The sequence below is a fragment of the Lycorma delicatula genome, chromosome 2 (genome assembly GCF_047948215.1).
Source record: "Lycorma delicatula isolate Av1 chromosome 2, ASM4794821v1, whole genome shotgun sequence".
Classification (NCBI taxonomy): domain Eukaryota; kingdom Metazoa; phylum Arthropoda; class Insecta; order Hemiptera; family Fulgoridae; genus Lycorma; species Lycorma delicatula.
The window spans coordinates 160,342,237-160,362,565 of record NC_134456.1 but is presented as its reverse complement, the minus strand read 5'-3'; the positions used below and the strand labels follow the sequence as shown (position 1 = coordinate 160,362,565).

Here is a 20,329-nt window from a genome sequence, read left to right as displayed (position 1 = left end):
GTTTGCTTCCGTAACAGAATGTTACATGTGCCCCCTGGCTAACATTATATAAGCAGCGATAAAGAACCACTAGACTATCTTTTCATTTTTTTGATCGCCTGGTGAAAACATTGCAATGAAAACAAGGCAAGCCAAACTTTGTAACAGTTCTCTTCAGGTCCTTTTTACAATCGGCTCGAAAATAAGAATATGCCAAATTAACATAGAAGGCATCAGTCGTAGTAAAAGTGAATACATTAGTAAGTTGGCGATTAAATTTAAATTTGACGTTATTACAATCCAAGAAAAAAATGCAGCTGACAATTGTCAAATCTATCACGGAGCTATATACCAGAGTATAATGTCGCTGGCAATAAACTACCAAAATATGGAGTTGCTACACATGTTAGAGTAGTTATTGATAATGTTTTGATAACCCATTCATCTTGGAATTATTCTGTCTATTTTAATTTTATAATATTGAAATATTTTTTCAGATTATGAACGGAAAGAAATGAAAATTTTTGGAATTTTAATAGATTTCTAAAATGTTAGGTCAGTAAGAAAATTTATTTTTGCTTGATGAATTTTTTCTACTCATAATCCTTGTCTTTGGGAATGTAGAAATGGAATTAGCTTAAGAAATATCGTCGTACCTGATCAGGAGTCGAACCCGGGACGTCCAGATAAAAGACCAATACGCTATCACTCCACCACGAAAATTGACATATTACATAATATAAGGCAAAATCTGATGGAAATCATATTAGTATTCTTATTTTTTTCAAGAGCAAAACGTATTTTAGAAATTAATATGCAAAAAGTAAAATCCTCGTATAGTAGGAATAAAAACTATATAAAAAATATTAATTGTTAAATATAATCCACTATTAGATAACAAATTTTGTTTCAGACTATCCAACAAATCCTCATTTAAAAGATCTCCAACTCGCAGCTACATCTTCATCATCGATTAGTCGTCGTCTTTGGGACAAAGAACATCATTGGTCGAGGAAATTTATGTACTCTTATACCATGTTTGCTTGCATTTTACTCGTCCACACATTTAACAAGTACGCCGTCTCATAGGGATTGCAGACAAGAAAACAAAGGATTCTACGATGATTAAGGTACTTATTATTTTATTTACATAATTGTAGTATAATCTTTAATTAATGTACAATCTTTTTTTTTCGAAAATAAACATAGTTCCCGAATTTTGAATTTTTAAATTTGAAATTATTTTATGTAATAATACAATAAATCATCAGTTCTCGATTTAATATTCTACTGCGGTTTTCAAAGTACTTCGTGAATAAATTGGCCACTGTCGAAATTGGAATACACCGACGATTGTAGTTACAGTATGTTAGGTTGGATAAGATCTTCATTTACGTGGTTCTAGTTTACTTACTTCAAGCGCCTGAAGTCAAGTAAGCTTGTAAACATAAATCGTTTTACAGGTAAAAGGTTGTGGTCACGAATACTTGTCCGTAAATCCACTTTGTAATAGTATCTATTTAATCTCACAATATTGAAAAAAAAGGATTGTTTCTTTGAAAATTTTTTTCGCGACTCCATTATTTTGACAAGTTGTTGAAAAGTTCTATGATAAATTTTTTTCATTTTTACTTTCCTGACATCATAAACTTTAAGCTTTGCTTCAAGAAGGAAAGTATGATAATCAGTCAAAAAGGGGTATGAGTTTTTTCATTCCTCTATGTTTTATGACCCAAGAAACCCAAAACACAAAAAAAAGGGAATAAAATTCGTACGTACGTACGAATGCTGGTGTGTTTGAAACTTAATAACTTTTAACTGGATAAACCGATTTTGATGAAGTTTAACTCAGAGACTCGTATGTACAGGGTAATTTATACGCAAAATTTTGGGGTAAAAATTTTCAAATGGGAGGGGATTTTAGGTCAAGTCAAAATTTTGAAAACATAATCCCATTTCATATTAATCCCAGTACATATTTGCATTCTTAAATTACAGTTTAAAAAAAATTTTACCTCAAATTACCCCTTCTTCAAAATCGAAAAGTTATTTTTATACTTATTGCTATTTTATATGTACGAGTGTAATATATATATATATATATATATATATATATAGCTTAATTTAATTAGTTTAGGATATAAATTAAGCTAGGCCAGGATTCATGTAAATTGGAATCATTGAAGGTGGAAGGAGTGGTGAATAAAATGGTGAAAATCAGTTGAATTTCCGTGCAATCTACAACTTAACTCATTCAAAGCAGACTTCACGTTTCACTGTCTGAATATAGAGCATTGTATAAGATACAAATGTCTTTGAAAAAAAATAGTTTGATTTCAAACAATTAAATGTAGGGGACTTGAACAAATTAATTTAACCTTTAATTACTACCTTGATCTTAAACCATTATGTAATGTATTGTCTTAAAATTCAGTCTCTGATACTTTGCAGCTCATAGTACTGTAGTAGGGAAATCTAAAACGATGAATTGATGGTGGTAGTACATAGATTCCTTGCGTAAATCTTTGAGTTTAATTAATACAGGTTTTCCATGCTTGTAAAAAGAAATACCTTTCTTTATACTTTCTTCTGTTCATAATAATACTTGTCTTTCCATCAAATCTTGAGGTAATAAAACTGAAACATTTTCATGCAAAAAGAATTTTTAAATGATTTACGTAATTAAATTAACAACTAATTGAAAGAAAGAAAGTTATCAGACTAGTTTTATTTATTTCTTGCTATCAGATTTTAAAGATAACGTTAATTCAAATTTAGTAATGATTAAGAATAATGTTCTTCACCAGAATAAAAATATTTCACCAAAACACTAGTTAGCCAGTGGTTCTGTTTTCTGGGAAAATATAAAAATCAATGTATTAGAGAAAATTCATGCTTACATCTTCAATTCTTAAAGAATAATAAAAGAAATTTTACCAAACTTTTATCCTAAATATAGACGAAAAGAAAAATGATTATTTATTCTTGTAAAACCTAAAAATTCTTTTAAAAAAATTGTTGAAATAGCATTATAGTAGAAATGGAATATACGGTAATATCCATGCTAATTTTAATTCAGAATAATGATAGGTATAAATTACAAATAACATTTAATATTGGGTGCAGATTCTCTTTCAATGAGTCCTTACTTCAATCATCATTAGTTGACAATGCACTACGAATTACAAAATATTATATCTTATATTTTGTTTTTGTTTTATGCTAGATATTTAAAATAATTTTTGCAATGCTAGTTGAAGAATAATCGGTCTCTATAAAATAGAAACCAATCAAGTGGAAAAGTAAATTAAATTACTGTAGGGAAAAAATGCAAAACATTTTTGGGTATCACAATAAAAATAGTAGTAAAAATGTAAAAAAGATACTATATAACCTCTATTAGATCGTAGTTTGTTTCAATAATATATTAAAATACTAGGTATTTAATTAAAGGATAACTTTCTACGAAATTTTATTGAACGTAATTTTAAAAGGAAAAAAGTTAATGTATTTGTAATAAAATAATAATCACTATGGTCTTGTAGGCGTCATGTAACGATTAAACATAGCTGTTAGAACCGTTAATAAAGGGAATTAAGAGAATCACTTTTTTCCTCTTGCATGAATGAATCAAATGAAGCAAAATATATAAAATAATCAACAGCTTACGTGAGTATAAATAGAATTAGGAAGTATTACTTGAAAATTACTAGAAAAAACAGCAGAAATAAAATTATATTTTCACAATATTACGAAATGTAGATTTAATTTTTCTTATAATTGTAATTATGTAGTCTTAAGTTGAGTGTATTGTAAATTATATTGTGTTTAATCGTCATCCGAGTAAACAAAAAATTATAAAATTGCGAACACAACTATTTTAATGTTTTAATTATTGCTCATAAACAGCACTATTAAATTTATATTTTATCATGACCCGTGTAAATCACTTAACGTATATCCGTTTCAGTAAAGTTATGATGCGTGAAAATACCTGCGGTTAAAGAAGCACTAGTCAAGAGTCCAAATTATTGTGGTGAATAGAATGAAAGTGTTATTTGTGATTCGTAAATTAATCTGTCGTTCTTAATGTAATCTGAATTTCTGTAGGTTAGAGATCTCTCATGCACAGTAGTACATTCGACATTGTGAGGATTGCAAAGGAAAACTTATCATCCCTTCATTTTTCTTCTCATTTTTTTCCATTTAATTTTTTAAACTTTATATGGGGTAATTGTTATTCTTGAAAATTATGGCGTATTTTACCAGAGTGGCATGTTTTATTTCAGGAACCCATAATACCTTCTTATCGTTTCTTTATGATTAGGCAGTTTTATGATTACCAAAATTAACTACAAATAATTCATTAATTTAATTTAATCCAATATTGTAGCTAAAAAATACGAGCAAAAGATGATGAAAATTATTTTGATTTTTAATATAGAAGTTATAAATTAACTGTGCTTTATCTTATTTAAAATAAAATACATTTTAAGGATTTACTTAACGTTTTAACAAATAAAAATGAATTTTATTAGTTAAAAACTCAAATTCCTTTAAACGAAATAAATTTCAATATGTATTTAAAATTATTGAAGGGATACTTTTTTTATGTAAAAAGACCAAATTAGAACCACGTAAATATCACGCATTTCTAGATTCTTTTCTTCCATTCATTTCCCATTTTTTTTTGACACGGCTTCGTTTTTTCGTATCTGTCTTGTCCTTTTTTCTCTGTCTTCCTATTCCTTCTTCTGCCCCAAGAACGTTTATATAATAAATTATTCTTTGGAAGTTATCGCTATCGCAACAGTCCTATTCCTTCAAGCTCGTCCTTTGGAGGTTTTCTTGCAACGGTTTCTGGTAATTTGATTTGCTTTTCGTGTTCCGTAGCTTGTCTAAGATTTGGTTATTTAATCGTTTTTATTTCATCCTGATTATATGCCAGGATATTGTCCGTCCTGAAGGTTAAAGAAGGTTACCGTTCTTTTCCCTATCACTGTTTCTAGATGTTCTTGAATTTGGTAGATTTCTTTATTTAAGATTTAATTCTGTATCCTTCCTTGTTACTTTCCTCACAAAGCGCCTTTCGATCCTGAGAAATTTAATAATTTGTTTAAATTTAAAAATATTTTTTTTACTATCTCAATTACAGAAACAATAATCGTAGAATGAATGTTTAATAAATTTCAGCTGTAAATTCTGTATATGAGTGTTCACAACGTTTTCATACTTCTACTACTCCCGAATTATAATATTAATAAATTCAGAGCATAAAACGACTTAACTAGGGTCTTTTCGTTTACAATACATATATTTAGTTAAAGTTTATCAAAAACTAAAAATCATGTTGTAGTTAGTGATTTAATCGATATGTTGTATTGCATAAATCCAAAATTGCGTGTGGAAAACACTCTTTACAAATATTTAAGAAATATATCACAATTAAACTATCCACAGACTTAGTGTATTAATCTTTAGGGAAAATACCAAAATATCTATAGATTCTGAAACATATAAACTTACATATTCTGTACTACTCGAAGCAAAAACAAAATTTGAAGCTAACAAGTATATTACACAATTTTCACTGAAACTACCTTACAAGGTAATTGTTTACGAATTTTCCGTTAGAAATAAACTCCGATGTAATCATGGGAGTACAATGAAACTTAATAATTTTTTAAGATTTTATCACATTTTTTCTCACGCAATATGTAAAGGAGAACAATAATAAATAGCTTTATCATAATATTGTGATGCCAGTGAAAAATTATTCTAAAAAATATGGTATTGTGTTCAATTGTTGGCCTTGGAAAAAACTATTTTATACTGTTATCCTTTAAGTAATTTTTGTTCTGTTCAAAAGTAATAAAATATAGAATATAAACAAATATAATCTGATATAAACAATAATGTAATCCCATTTTTTTTTATCCGATTATTGACACGTCATATTATTATCAAGTATTCAGTTCCTAATTTTATTAGAAATAATTTATTATATAATGCGATCTATGAGTAAGAACTAGACACATAAATCTTCTCTAGTCTCCCTCCCGCTGACTCTAGGCGTTTACTCAAATTGTTTTAAAGGATAGAAGAAAAAATCAGCGTGCAAAATACAGTTTAAAAATATCATGCCATTGCAGCTCCATACGTCTCACGAATCGTCGGCCTGAGTCCGTATACGACTACACCTGATTTATATATGTGTCATTACATATCATCCTCATCTCACTGGGATGCCAAAGGGTTGCTTAATTGAACAGATAGCAACATACATAATATTAGGAAAATAAAATAATTACAGCTCCATAACACCCTAATTTCCTTATTAATAGAACAATAGTTTAATCTGATTTTTTTCAGATTTTTGTATTCTACCACAAAATTTGAATAAAAACCAATATATAATTCAAGTATTATAATACTACACATAAAAAATTCATATTTTTTTATAAAAATAAAAACCCGATTAAATATATTAATTAATAACAATTTATTTCTAAATAATGTATTAACTTTCTCAATAACTACATTTTTTTCAAAATGTTCTCCTTAGTAGATTAATGATTTATAGTTCATGCAGAGATATACTCGTACATAACTCACAGAAAGGATACAATTATTTGGTTTTTGTACTAAGTATTCCAGTCTTCGTGAAGCTTGTAAAGCATCTGATATACAGAAGTCATAAAAATTGTTTAATCTGAGAATACTAGGGTCAGTGTGAAGGAGACTAGAGAAGATTCACGTGTCTAGTGAATCTTCTGTAGTCACTGTGATTACAGTGGTTGTGTCGCTGGGGAATTGAAAATTACCTGTCTGCACTTTTATAGTATTGACATGTTGTATAAAACAACACACGTTAGTAGTTTTGGCACGGAATATCTACTATTCTTATAAAATGGGGTACTTGTTTAACTGCACGCCATGCTGTTTATCGTGAATTGTGATTATATCTGCATTATCATTTAATTTTACAAATAATATTATCTCAGATAATTTTTATTCTATTATAAATTCTAATGATTCCGTATACTGGACTTCGTACGATACCAACATATCCTAAGTCTCGCTTCGCTCGCTAAGCTCGTCTACCCTTAATATGACTAACATTAGTGGAAATAATGTTAAAATTTTTAGGTTATAACTGTGTTATAGTGGCTGTTTTTGACAAAAAAAAAAGGGAAAAAAGTGAACACTAGATAGCGTCCAGATAATCGAGATGTACCAAAATATATCTTTCTTATGGTTAAAAAATATCATGAAGCTGGTGTAACCGAACGGATTAAGGCGACAGATGAAAAATATATATTTTTTTTGGTTGTTTTTTTTTTTCTAAAAATGAATATTATTTTATACCAGATTGCTTCAAATCATTAAGTTATTTTTCTTTAAAATCCTAAATTATCAAACAAATTTAAAGTTGAAATAAATCACGGTAATATATATATATATATATATATATATATATATATATATGTACATTTGGCTATTACTTTATGCAAAAATAAATAAAAATATTATTTGATTTTTCAGTGGTTCGTTATAAAACTAATTAAATGAAATTTTTACAAAGTTATTACGTTGTAATAATTGTTTATCAGTATCTTATAGCCGTGAGATTTAGATTATTCTTATAAATAATATTAAGATATCAGGATTTAGTTAAAAGCAGCACAGGTAAGATTAAAAAATGTTTCAAACGAGCTAACAATAAAACCTCATAATGGTGAACGATTATACTGAATAAAATCCACTTAACCCTTCCACCATTCTTTCAGCAGGAATTTTACTGAATTGTTTCCAGTTAAATTCGATATTTCGCATACCTCACCTCTCTGAGGGTGCCGTTAATGATATTTTGACCTGATTTTCAATAACTCTATAATTTGTAGGAATATTCAATCTAAAAGAGTACTCAGTTTAACTTATCATCCCATGATCTCTGATTGACATTGAGCTATTCCAGATTTTGGTAAAAGAAGATACCAAGATCTCTAAAATGTTGTTGCAAATAGTCTTCTTTAACTAACGTTGTTTTTAAGTTAACCATTTCGATGGGTTTTTCGTCGTATTCCCACTGATTGTAGATCATTCCTTTTTATTATTTTTCTTTTCCCCATAATGTCTTGTGAATTCTAAGCAGATGCCCGTTGCATTTGTTGTGAATATTTAGTAGATCCCTATTTACTATTTATTGTAGTGGGATTTCTTTGGAGCTGCTTTATTTGAATCTACGCAGATAATTTTTCTCTTGGTGAATGTCGTAGCTGGGATTTCATGTTTTGAATCATACCGAATAAACTAACAATCCGTAGTTTAAAAAAATTTAATTTTTTTAAATTTTCCTTCAGCCAAAATTCTTCCTTTATCAGTAAATGATTAAAGTTTTTTCTGCCATACTCAAACTCCCTATCGACATAATTAATATTAAGTAAAGTAATTCTAAAATGCTTGATGAGAGGAAGTGTTCTTATATATTTAGAGAAATTAGATATAAAACATTATTTTCATACATTTTACACTTGTGGAGTTAAATAATAAATAAAGGATTAAAAAATACGAGTAATATAAAATAAAATTGAAGATATTAGAATGTGAAACTCTCTGTTAAAAAGAAAAAATTAAGATTTAATAAATAAAAATTATTATAACTTACTAATAAGTATAAATATTGATCACATCAAGATAATTAAAAATTATCACATTGTATGAATAGGATAATATTAAAAGTAAAGATCTCAATTCACAGGATACATATATCTAAGCTGCATCATTATCATGAAAGTGAAAGGCAAATCTACATTATGCATTTTCTATATAATATTATTATAATAAATATTGTGTTTTGACTGGTGTAAAAATTAACGCACATTCACTCAAATACGACCGCAGGGAAATCACTATACTGAGATTCTTTGATCCCACATCTAACCAGTCTCTGAAAACCCCTTTAAAACTTATCGGGTAAACCACATGTCATATTATTATCATCAAACTGAAGATCTGGTTCATAATAATTAATTTTATCAGGAATTATTTACTATACACCGCATTCTATTTACCAAGACAATACTGGTGAACGTTCTGTAGTCTCTCTCCTACTGACCCTAGACATATACTCAAATTGTTGTACAGGATAGGAAATTAAAATTATGTCATTAGAGCTCTATAACATTATTTTGGAGGATAAAAGACTCAAAATTTCTATGTAAATATGTAGCAGCCAAAAGGAGAAGAATTCAATGTCTTCAGAAGTGATGGCAAGTTGAATTTTATAACTTATTTTTTTGTTATTTCCGAGAAGCGCTTGTTAATATTAATTCCGTATATTCGACGATGATAATGTTTTTTTGAAGACCTGTAGCATAAAAGAAATTTATAAAAAGAAGATGAACATCTAATATGTTTCCAAACCTTTATCAAACGTAGTTGTTTGTTTTACATATGATAAAAATTATTTTTAATATATAAACTTGTCTCGTATTACGTAACTTTAATAAAAAAGCGAAGCTAAAACTTTATCTAAAAGTTTTAAATAAACTTTTAGAATTTTTCCCGTGATATGTATGTATATAAAAGTATATAGGTTGAATATAATACTACAAAGTAATGAACCTAGCTGTAAGTTTTCATCAGAAAGAAAAGAAGAAAAAAGTTATTAGAATAAATTGAACCGGTTCAACAAAAATCGCCCTCTTTATTTTGTTGAAAGCTGTCAAAAGAATTTTCATTAAAAACTCTCATCCCCGTATTATTCTACTCTTCTCTCAGTTGATGTCTAAGGGAGAGCGCGTCAGGGTTGGTTCATGAAGTCTTTGGAACCGTGAGGAGGAAGTGATTACTTGTGTCTCCATTACGGATCATCATCTTTGATGAATCACTTTTATAAAAATCACTCCCTTTGCGATTGACATTGCTTCTTTAATACTAAATATTCTTTATCTATCTATATATATATTATTAAAATGTATTTTTATTTGTTTTAATCTTTTTCAGATTTTGTTTAGTCAATATACTTACAGAAAGAGTTCTGTTTTCATCTTAGATTTCTTTCTAAAACTTTCATTCATTATATTCTTAAAATCACTAATCGTGTACGTAGAAATATATTTTTAGAAAGGTTTACAACCAGAAATGTTTAAAAATATGTATAAAGAGTAAAAAAAATTGTTTATAATGATGTATAATAATTAAAATGATTCATAATTCGTAAATTTATCAAAACTGTTCGTTCCTCCTCTGAGAAGTAATTTTTTCATGTAAAACTGAAAAAAGGTTTCCGTATGTCTGAAAACTTTAATCTTCCAGTTTATCTGCTTGTATATGTTTTCTTCGTTGAAACCATCACTCAAAACATAAATATGTTTTGAGTGATGGTTAATTATGTAAATCATAATTAAGTGAAATTTGCTACCAAAATTTTAAACTGATATTCTTACCTATATAAATAAAGAATACAGTAAATTATTAAATGAGGGCTACGTCATGTTATAAATTATTAATACATGTATTCGTATATATATATATATATATATATATATATATATATATTTTACTTTAATTATATAATTTAAAACCTTAACATTTTGATTTGAATAAAATGGCACCAAATCTATCTAAATATGACTTCAAATAACCAAATAATACCTGAAACCCAAAGAAATAATTTTAACCTGCTTTCATTTCATCCGATAAAATATTTATACTAAAATATTTGCATTCAATGCTGAGAAAAAATGATATTGAAAAATATTATCGTGAAAAAGATAATTGTTTTTTTTTTTTTATTGGAATAAAGGAAACTGATACAATATTGTTCCAAACTGTTCAAGTTTCTGTTATCTTTTAGTTATTAAATCATTAAATTGTTTTTAAAGAAATGTTGATTGATATTTCCACAATAAAATATATTTTAGATTTTACCTCATAAATCATTATTTGACTAAAAATAATTATTTACCTAGGTAGTAGTATTAAAATATTTATTTTGAAATTTTTAACGTAAGGCCACCTTAAAAAATGACCGTTATATCGTTATATGACCCCGTCCTCAGGCACTACTCAGTCTTGGGGAGGTGCCTTTTAGCCTCTAATATCATAGGTGCCCAAACTGGGCCCCACTATGCCGTTCCCAGCAGTAACACCTGATTTTCTGGGTCTAGATCCTTTAGTTGCCATGCCTCAAATGGGGCTGCCCTAAAGGGTCTCCTCACTGGGATTCCGGTCTTAACAAACCCTCCCTATCCTCCTCACGAGTCCCCGTTCACTTATGGAAAATGAGACGCCGGAGCATTTCACCCCTCCTGAAGGGGGCTGTCCGCCCAACCCTGTGGGGATCTGACATAACTACAGTTCCTTCAGTTCTCCACAAACTCAAGTTCTTCTGCCGTCTTTCTTAATGATATTATTTATCATCTCATTAACCATTCTCCAATTATTTTTCCCGTGGAGCATACCCTTTACTATATTACCTGCGGTAACCATACTCATTTTGCAGTAAACCTCCTTCCTCTCTTAATCCATCTCGGGCAGTGAAAAACTGCATGTTTTACTGTATCTTTTTCAGAGCAGTAGAGACATATATCGGCTCTTCTCCTCTAAATTTGTAAAATAAATAACTATTAAAACAGTCGTGGCCCGTAAAAAATTGGGTGAGCTGAAATGACAGCTCCCCATGTCTCCTTCTGTACTACGACTTTATGGACGGGATCAATCTCCGCGTCTACTGTCCGACCCCCGCTCGCTCCCATCGATTTTGTCACCTCTCTAACAATTCTTTTCTTACAGTCTTCTTACTTTTCCCCTTCGATCTCTCCATTCTCTCCATAGCCAATAACTCAAGAGGAGGCAACGATGCCAGAACCAAAACGGTCTCCGTTGAGACCGTTCGATATGCACAAGATACCCCACTAGCCAGCCGCTTCTGCAGCTCTCCAACTACCTGACTGCCTTCTTCTCTAAGGCTCTACTCTATACAGAGACCGCGTACAGGCCGACGAACCGCACCACCGCAGCTAACATCGTATGCTTGGATGTATTCGGCCCGCCAACCCTATTCAACAAGACTATGCAGCAAGACTGTGATTTCTCTCTCTCAACCTCTTATCCGCCATAATGATTGCCAAGTTACCTCTTCGCATCATCTTATTCTCCGTCTTTCCAATGATCATCAACAAATTCCGAAATATGGACACCTTAAGCATACTCCAACCTGAGGATATCATCATAGACAAGGTTCCACAGAGATAGCCCTAGCACCGAAACCTGCGGAACTCCACACTCCACCCCGGCCTCTAATACCTGTCCTTCGGCTAGCCCAATCACCACCCTATTACTAAAACAATTTTAGAGTATTCTCACCAAATACGGACTATTTTCTCTTCTCCGTAATTCTTTCAGAACACATCCAAACGGCAGCGCGTTGACTGCATTACGTACATCCAACAACGCCACCGCTGGAATAGACCTCGTCCGCCACGTGCCTGCCGCAAGCCGGTCCACCAAGTTCATGACCCTCTCCACCGCATCCATTGTGGTGCGCCCCTTCCTGAACCCGTACTGAAGATCACTAAAACCTCCTTTCAAACCAACTTCCTCCAACAGTCTCTCCACAATAAACCTTTCAAACAATTTTAAGCAACTGAAAGAAGGTACAGTAGTCGAAATTTGTTTGGATCTTCCCCCATACCCTCTCCCTTCCGGAGCAGCACCACCTTGGCTCTCTTCTACTCATCCGGAACATTACCGTCAAGCAATATTCAGTTAAACGCACGCAAGACCTGGTCCAGCACCACCTGAATTGCAGCCGCAACCACCTCATTTGGAATACCGTCCAGTCCCGGACTCTTCTTTCTAGATAACCGCCTTACAGTCCTCCACGTTTCCTACAAAGTAAATAAAGGGATCTCCACCGCAGCCGCCTCCACCTCACTCTGCCCTTGGTGCCTGGGAAATAACACCTTAATACATTTCTGCCGAGAGAATGGGTAGCACCTTACTGAATTCTCCTGTCACAATTGCGTAGGTGCTACCCCAAATATCCTCCTCAAGATTAAAACAAAGTTCGTTCCATTTCTCCCTCTTACTCCTCAAAATGGCCATTCTATTCTTCTTCCTCTTATCTGCCACCACCACTCTACATTGTCTAGCCTCCTCATTTTCACCACTCCTCCTTGCTCTCTGCAGACCACCTCGAGCCCTCATACATTCGGCCTTTGCCTCTTCCACCGCTGCTGATTGCCAGTAAACGTTTTTATTACGCCGACCCCCACTGTCCAATGACTCCTCTACCGTCCTTGATATCACAGCTGTTAAATACCCAGGCGTCACCTCCTCCATATGTCCAAGACTTTCCACCATCTTACTATTAAATTTGCAGAACCCTTTTTCAGAAATCACCTTTCTCTCCTGTATATCAGCCTGACACACCGAGTCTCCCATTTAAAAAACAACTTCATGGTCACTAAGACTCTCCTCCTCCTTCATCACTCGTCAACTCTTCACCCTTTGTGCCAAACTTGGTGAACAAACTTTACATAAACAGAAGAGCATCCATTAAACCTCACCAAGGTAGGCATGTCGCCATCATTCAGCTTATGCATTATGTTTATATAAGATGCCTCCAACCTTTCGTGAGATAGGAGTTTCTAGACAGAGACTATAATTTCGGTCATATTTTTGTGAAATCTTTAATTTATCATTTTATGAAAAAATACTGTTTCATGACTGAAACATTTTTAAGACATTCAAAATTAAATTTTACTATCCGATTAAACACTAAATGAGGTCAAATTTGAGAATCAATAACTACGATTTTTATTTTTGATACATCTGTTATTAGCGTGCTAAAAGTTTAGTTTTAAAAGTAACTTCAATTTTTTTCCCTTTAGTCAGATGTTTTACAGATAAATAATAGAATTAAATTCTTTTGCAAAGAATAAGAACTCTTACTTTGGTGGGAGAGGGGCTGATTGCATCTGGCAATTTATAAAAAATTTCTTTCAACTTTAACCGGTTGACTAATTTTTCAGTTGATCTGCTAATTTTCAAACAGCAAATTTTTATCCTTTACTATTTTCCATAATTTAGTGATGTCCTTCTAACTTCTCAAGTTCAGGTCATATGACACGAGACTCAACTTAATCGAATAGACATTTTATAGGGAGATTATTAATTCACGATAACAAATAAAAAATTCAAATTAAATATGATGAGCATTTTTTATAATAATTGTCTTTCCTTACTACATGGAGATAGCAGTTGGAAAGCGTTTCGAGAAGGGAACAGTAGATTCTCCATGGATGAAAGGCAGTAAATAATACACTGAATTAAAGTCTCTCCTAGTAAATGTTAATAATAAAAAGTTAATTTCTTGAAATTCGTTTCTTCTGTTGTAGTTTAATAATTTTGCATGGAATATTTATATGTTATTATAATTACTATAGTTATATATTACGCGCGCGCGCATGCACACAACATAAATATATGTATATATGTCGTGACTGATTTCATAATCAAGGCCGAGCAGAAACTACTGAAATAAATTGATGAAAATTTGTATACCCGTTCTTCTTATGGTGTAGTGCATCCAAAAAAAGAATTTATTAAAATTCACGTTTTAATGACTTAAAATGGGGTAACATTAAACTCCAATTTTATTTTTTCGGTAACAAATGAAGATATCTTCTGATTGTGTAATCTTCACGTTAATATCTAAAAATCAATGTGCGGATTTTTTGAAATTCATTCTTGAAAGGGTTGAAGAAAGGTAAAAAGATATCAAATAATGATTGTAAATTTTCCCCATTTCCGACTATACTAAACAAGATATTGACTCGATTTGGTCTTGTAAATACTATTCAGGTATATAAATATCTTAAAGCCATTTTCGAGTTTTGAATTTTCATAATTAAAGAAGTAAAAAACATAACATGTTTTTTACATTTTTGCTGTTTTATGCTACCGCTGTTGAATCAATCTTTTTAAGAAGTAGTAACAGTGTGATTTTAATTTATGTATGTTTGTAATTCTAATTATGTATTTCGCGAAGGAAGCCGCGACGGGAAATCTTAAAATTAAATTGCTACTCTGAAGAAATTATAGTACACTGATAGTTTTTTTAAATTGAAGAAGCTTTAATTTTTATTTACCATTATTATTTTCACAAGCACGAGTTTAATGTGCACAGAGGGGTCCAGGAAGTAGAGCCCTTTAGCTAGATTTTTCTATTTTTTTTTTCAATTCGTGCACATTTCGTATTATCTGCATTCATTTCTTTTTAAAATACTTTGTATTTTTGAATAATTATTCTTTTTACCCAAAAAATTAAAATAAGCTTTGTGTTGAGGAATTAATTTTTGTATTCGTGTTCAAATTATGATTATGAATTTCGTGAGCGAAGCCGCGATGGGAAATGCTATTGCATTGTACATATAAATATATGTACAATATTATATGTATACATATATATATGTACACATAACGGAACAAAAAAACATGATAGGTACCGAAAGATAAAACCAAATTTTAAATAAAACATAATATATAAACAGCTAACACTGAGCTGTGATACAATGTAAATACCTTCAAGTAATTTTTTTTAATAATCTACAGTCATACCATAGAAAAATATATAGAAAAAATATTATACTAAACTTTAAAAATCCCATTTATATTCAAACTAATGGTTTCAAAATTCAAGAATTTAAAAGAAGATATTCAATACAAAAATTAAAGCAAAATTATTATATTTTTTATATTGACGTATTAGTGTATAAGAAATTATAAAAACAGTAATACAATCCAAGAATTATAAAGTATTAAAGTACAATACAAAACATAAATAACAATATTAACTATAATAAATTTAATAGACTACTAATATTATAATTTCTTAATATATTAAGTAATTCAATAAAAAAAAGACAGCAAAATCTTTCCTAAATCCTTTGTGATCGAGATAAAAGAAATTTTGTAATAGAGCACCACAAAACTGTTGTAATACTTGTATGATGGATATAGGCTAATAGTCTGATCGACGAACATGCATTGACATTGACTGCTGTTTTGTCTCAACGTTCGAATAAGAAATCCAGGTTTCATCTTCGGCAACAATGTGATCAAACAATTCATCGTCTACATTTTCGAAAATCCTCAAAAATTCATATACTACAGTAATATATTTTCCCTTGTGTGTGTGTCGGTTACATATTCGGCTCCGAGCTGGCAAATAATTTTTTAGAGCCAAATTTTTCAGTCAAATTTCATAAATCAAAGACCGTGAAATGTGAGGAAATATCAAATACTACTACGATAATAAAGCTCCGGCTTTCACGACTTTGTAATTTTTTTTTTCAATTAAACCCTGAAACTCTTGAAACCCTTGACACAATCAAGACGCTGAAACTCCGTTATCACAGACAGATAGCCTTTACATTCTTGTCATAATGTTTGTTCGTCCTCCTCTGTACTTCTTTAGCGTCACTCAAAATATCCGGTTTACCATTTATTTTTAATTTTGCGTAAACAAAAACCATGTTAAAAATAATAATACTAAATGAAATACAAAAATAAATAATGTGAATGAGTTTTTTCAAAAATTGTTTTAGTATTTATTTATTTCAAATTTATTACAAATACAAGTTAACTATCTTTTAATTATTTTTCTGTTATTTTTCTTTACAAGAAATGTTGACATAATATTAAAAATACATATTATTACAGATATTTGAATAGAAATTGTTATTAATGATCAAGCATAATTTTTTTTCTTTGCCAGGCATAATTTCGAAAGTGAAAAGTGAATTGTTTTTCCATCGGCTTCTTTATGAACTCCAGTCTACGATTTATTTTTTGAAATAAATTATTACAAGTTGTCATAAAATTATAAAAAGTAGTATTGTGTGCTAATAGTATTACGGTCAAAAAGTTATTAATGGATAATTATTATTAAATTAAATAATAATTAAATTAAATTATTATTAAATTTATTAATTTACTCCACAAGTTATTAATGTTAAAATTATTAAAAATAAAATTAATGTCTAAGTTAATAATGCAAAATTTATTAATTTACTCCACAAGCATGAAAGCATATTTTTATCTCGCTGAAACTTAATTAGAAAAAAAATGAATACTTTTCATCTTTATTGAGCGAAATATTAAATAATGAAAAATATTTTATAAGGCATATTTACTTTTAATGATAGGTATATAGCGATTAGTTTATTGAACTGGAAGGAAGCCCTACTTTACTGAATGAGTGCACATACAGATTGGGCTTTTGGACAGCCACCGAATATAAAAATATAATATTAGTTTTGGTTTATAGAAGCATAAACCATTCAATCCACATAAATATTAAGGAAATATTAACTCAAAGTGGTTCCCATCATTTTTACCGTGGTTCCTATTTTAGCTTCTAGCGAGATCACAAAAAATCACCAGGGAGTAAAAGATCAACGATACGAGAAGTATATAATTATTATCTGATCTGATAAGGAGATGAACTACCCACAAAATGATTGTGAAATGAAACAAATAACGGCATCCAAAGGAGTACTTTATGTCGTCTTTAAGTAGTCGCATCAGTCTCACCCACATTCCGTCGGAAATCGGAGTATCTTGGTACAAGATTACAGCCGTACATTGATAATCAATGATTTTTACACGGACATGTCTTCAATGTATGCCAAAACTGATGTTTTATATTTGACAATAAAGATCCACCTGATATGAAACTCTAGTTTTTATAAGGAAAATCACCTTCACGTTCCCGTAACTGTCTAGGGAGTATCCAATTTAATTTCACACTATTAAACCGATTCCCATTTCTATGAGAAGGATTTTTGAAGCTATCTACTTAATGAAACTTTTAAGCTTTGCAGCTCGTTAACTTCCCATTCAGAAAAAAAATAAAACAAAAATTGTTTTATTAAAATATTAAGAAATTGAAATATATGTAGTTAAAATTTTAAGCGGTTAGAACTTCAACAATGTTTTTTTTTTAATATGTCATTAATGTTTCAAATAATACATCTGATTACAGGTGTAAAGTTTTTATAGTCCAACAACTTTCAAAATATACCACCCATCCAAAATATTCCTTGTTCACACATTATTTTTTTTCTTTTTGATATAAAATATCTTCCTCATAAATAAGCTATAACAAGGAATAACTATTATTGTTGGACTCAGGAATCTTAAAAATGAGGGAAAAACTGAAATGTTTTTGATTCACTTTCCATTACCATAATCCTTTTTTTCTATTATATTCTATGAAACCCGTATGAAGATAACTACAGTAAACAACTACTAATGAATGAATAAACAGAAATGTTATTTTACCTTTCAGTTACATAACATTCACATACTGTGCAAAACCCACTTAAATTAATGAAAAATTAAGAAACAATATCTTGATGAATTAATTAATTATAGACCTAGGCTCTTATGGGTGTAATTTTACATTGAAACATTAAATATAAAAAACGTTGTTGAAAGTTATTTATAAAAGAATTTCTTTTGCTAAAAATTAGTTGTGATAATAGGTTGGCCTACGCCCATTATCAAATTACATACGTTACATGGGGGTAAATAAGTAACCATTATAATCACACAATAATTAATAATTCGTACAAACAAATGAAGAGTAAAAGGTTTTTCTGTAGTAATTTAATAAAAAAATATGTCGAGATTGTATCACGATTTATTGTAATTGTACATTAACAATACATTAACTACTTTTCCGTGCTAAAAATAATGAAAAAAGGGAAATTAAAATACACCTTCAAATATACACATAATTTTTTTTTATGTGTAACTATTTTGAACAAACAATTGAAATGAAAATGAATTTGATCAAAATATGAATCATGGTAATTTAAGTATAATATACTCACACTTTGTTAATAAACTAATGAAGTGAAACATAAATAATTGTATATTACGGAAAGAATTGTTTAGTGTAAATGTATTCTACAGTAAATAACATTAGTACAGTAAGTCTAAGTTTTGTAAGCGCAGTTAGTTGATGCGCAGTAGTTCACTAGGTTTGCCTCTGGATATTTGATGACGTTGATGAACGGGTTTAATGGAAGTAAATAGAACTGGAAGAGGAATGAACCTTTATTCAGTATAAAACAATGTTCACTGTTATTTAATTGTTCACGCTGATATTGAGGAAGAAGGATAGAAAAATTGTCTGTTGGTTTTTTAATCATCCCTATTAATAAAGCATTATCAAGATTAAATGAATGCGGAAAATATTTAAAAAGGATTAAAAGCCATTGATCCGAAATCTTATCTAGAAATTTTAGTGATAAATAATACGCTGTAACAATAAAACTTATCCTGCTCCAAATTTGAAGAGTAAAAAGGAAGAATTCTGTGGTTAGGAAAAGGAATCTTCCATTCTCTGAAACCTCGTTTATATCTGAACTTTATAAACTCGTGAAAATGAGCAATCGTGGTGTGAGGATTATTATTTTGATCGATTATTCGAACTAGGTCCTATTTTACTGAAAACGAATTACGATGGAATTAATTTGGGCAAAAAAAAATATTATCGTTATACACGATACAGTTAATCGCATCAATGAAATAATAGTTTTGCAGAAATTTAAAAAACTGAATAAAATACTTTCCGAAAAAGTGTTGTGATCACTTGTAAAGCGTTTTTAAGATAGGTGATGGGTATTAGAAGGCGGAAGGGCTATGAGCGTACGCTCTGAAAGGATAATTTTTTTTTTTTTTTTTTTTTTTTTAATTTTTATGGGCATCGACTGCTAAGGTCATTAGCCCTCGTCACAATCTTTAAAAGAAACTACTATCACCATCTGGATCGTCGTATGTAAGGGTGTAAAGGGCCCTTACATTTTATTTAAAAGCACAAAACTACACAAAACATTTAAGACATAAAGACAAGGACAATCACAAACACTTATGGGGTGTAAAGGGCCCCAATATTAAAATTTGAGATAGGTTCCCAAAAGACCATTAAATTAAAATTAAATTAAAACTTATCCTACCATATCTTTCTTTCTTTCTTCTACGAGTCTCATTTATAGTTTGTTTAAGCACCCTCGGGGCGACCAGAACCGCCGTTGAGCAGTATATCAGTCGCGCCAGGGTGCCGTGGCAGTTGAATCCTTCTTATAGACAGGCTATAGGCATGCACAGCGTACACCCACAGCCTCGCGCCCTCAATCCACCCTTGAGGGTCCCCCATGCCATCATCGGACACACCCCGACTCACTGCTCTTGAATGCAGGTGAGCCAAAATGGCCTAGGCAAGAGGGCTACCTCCCGTCACTATACGTGCCACGTTTCAAGACTCCCT

General features: G+C 30.5%; 1 protein-coding gene across 1 annotated transcript in view; it reads left to right on the top strand.

Moving 5' to 3' along the window:
* Nucleotides 1-20,329, top strand: part of LOC142320292 (lachesin-like) — a 339,547-nt gene that overhangs the window by 308,888 nt on the left and 10,330 nt on the right. The window contains exon 10 of the mRNA XM_075358000.1: nucleotides 893-1,109. Coding sequence (XP_075214115.1) covers nucleotides 893-1,068 — 176 coding nt within the window. The 3' untranslated portion in view covers nucleotides 1,069-1,109. The remainder of the gene's footprint in view (nucleotides 1-892; nucleotides 1,110-20,329) is intronic.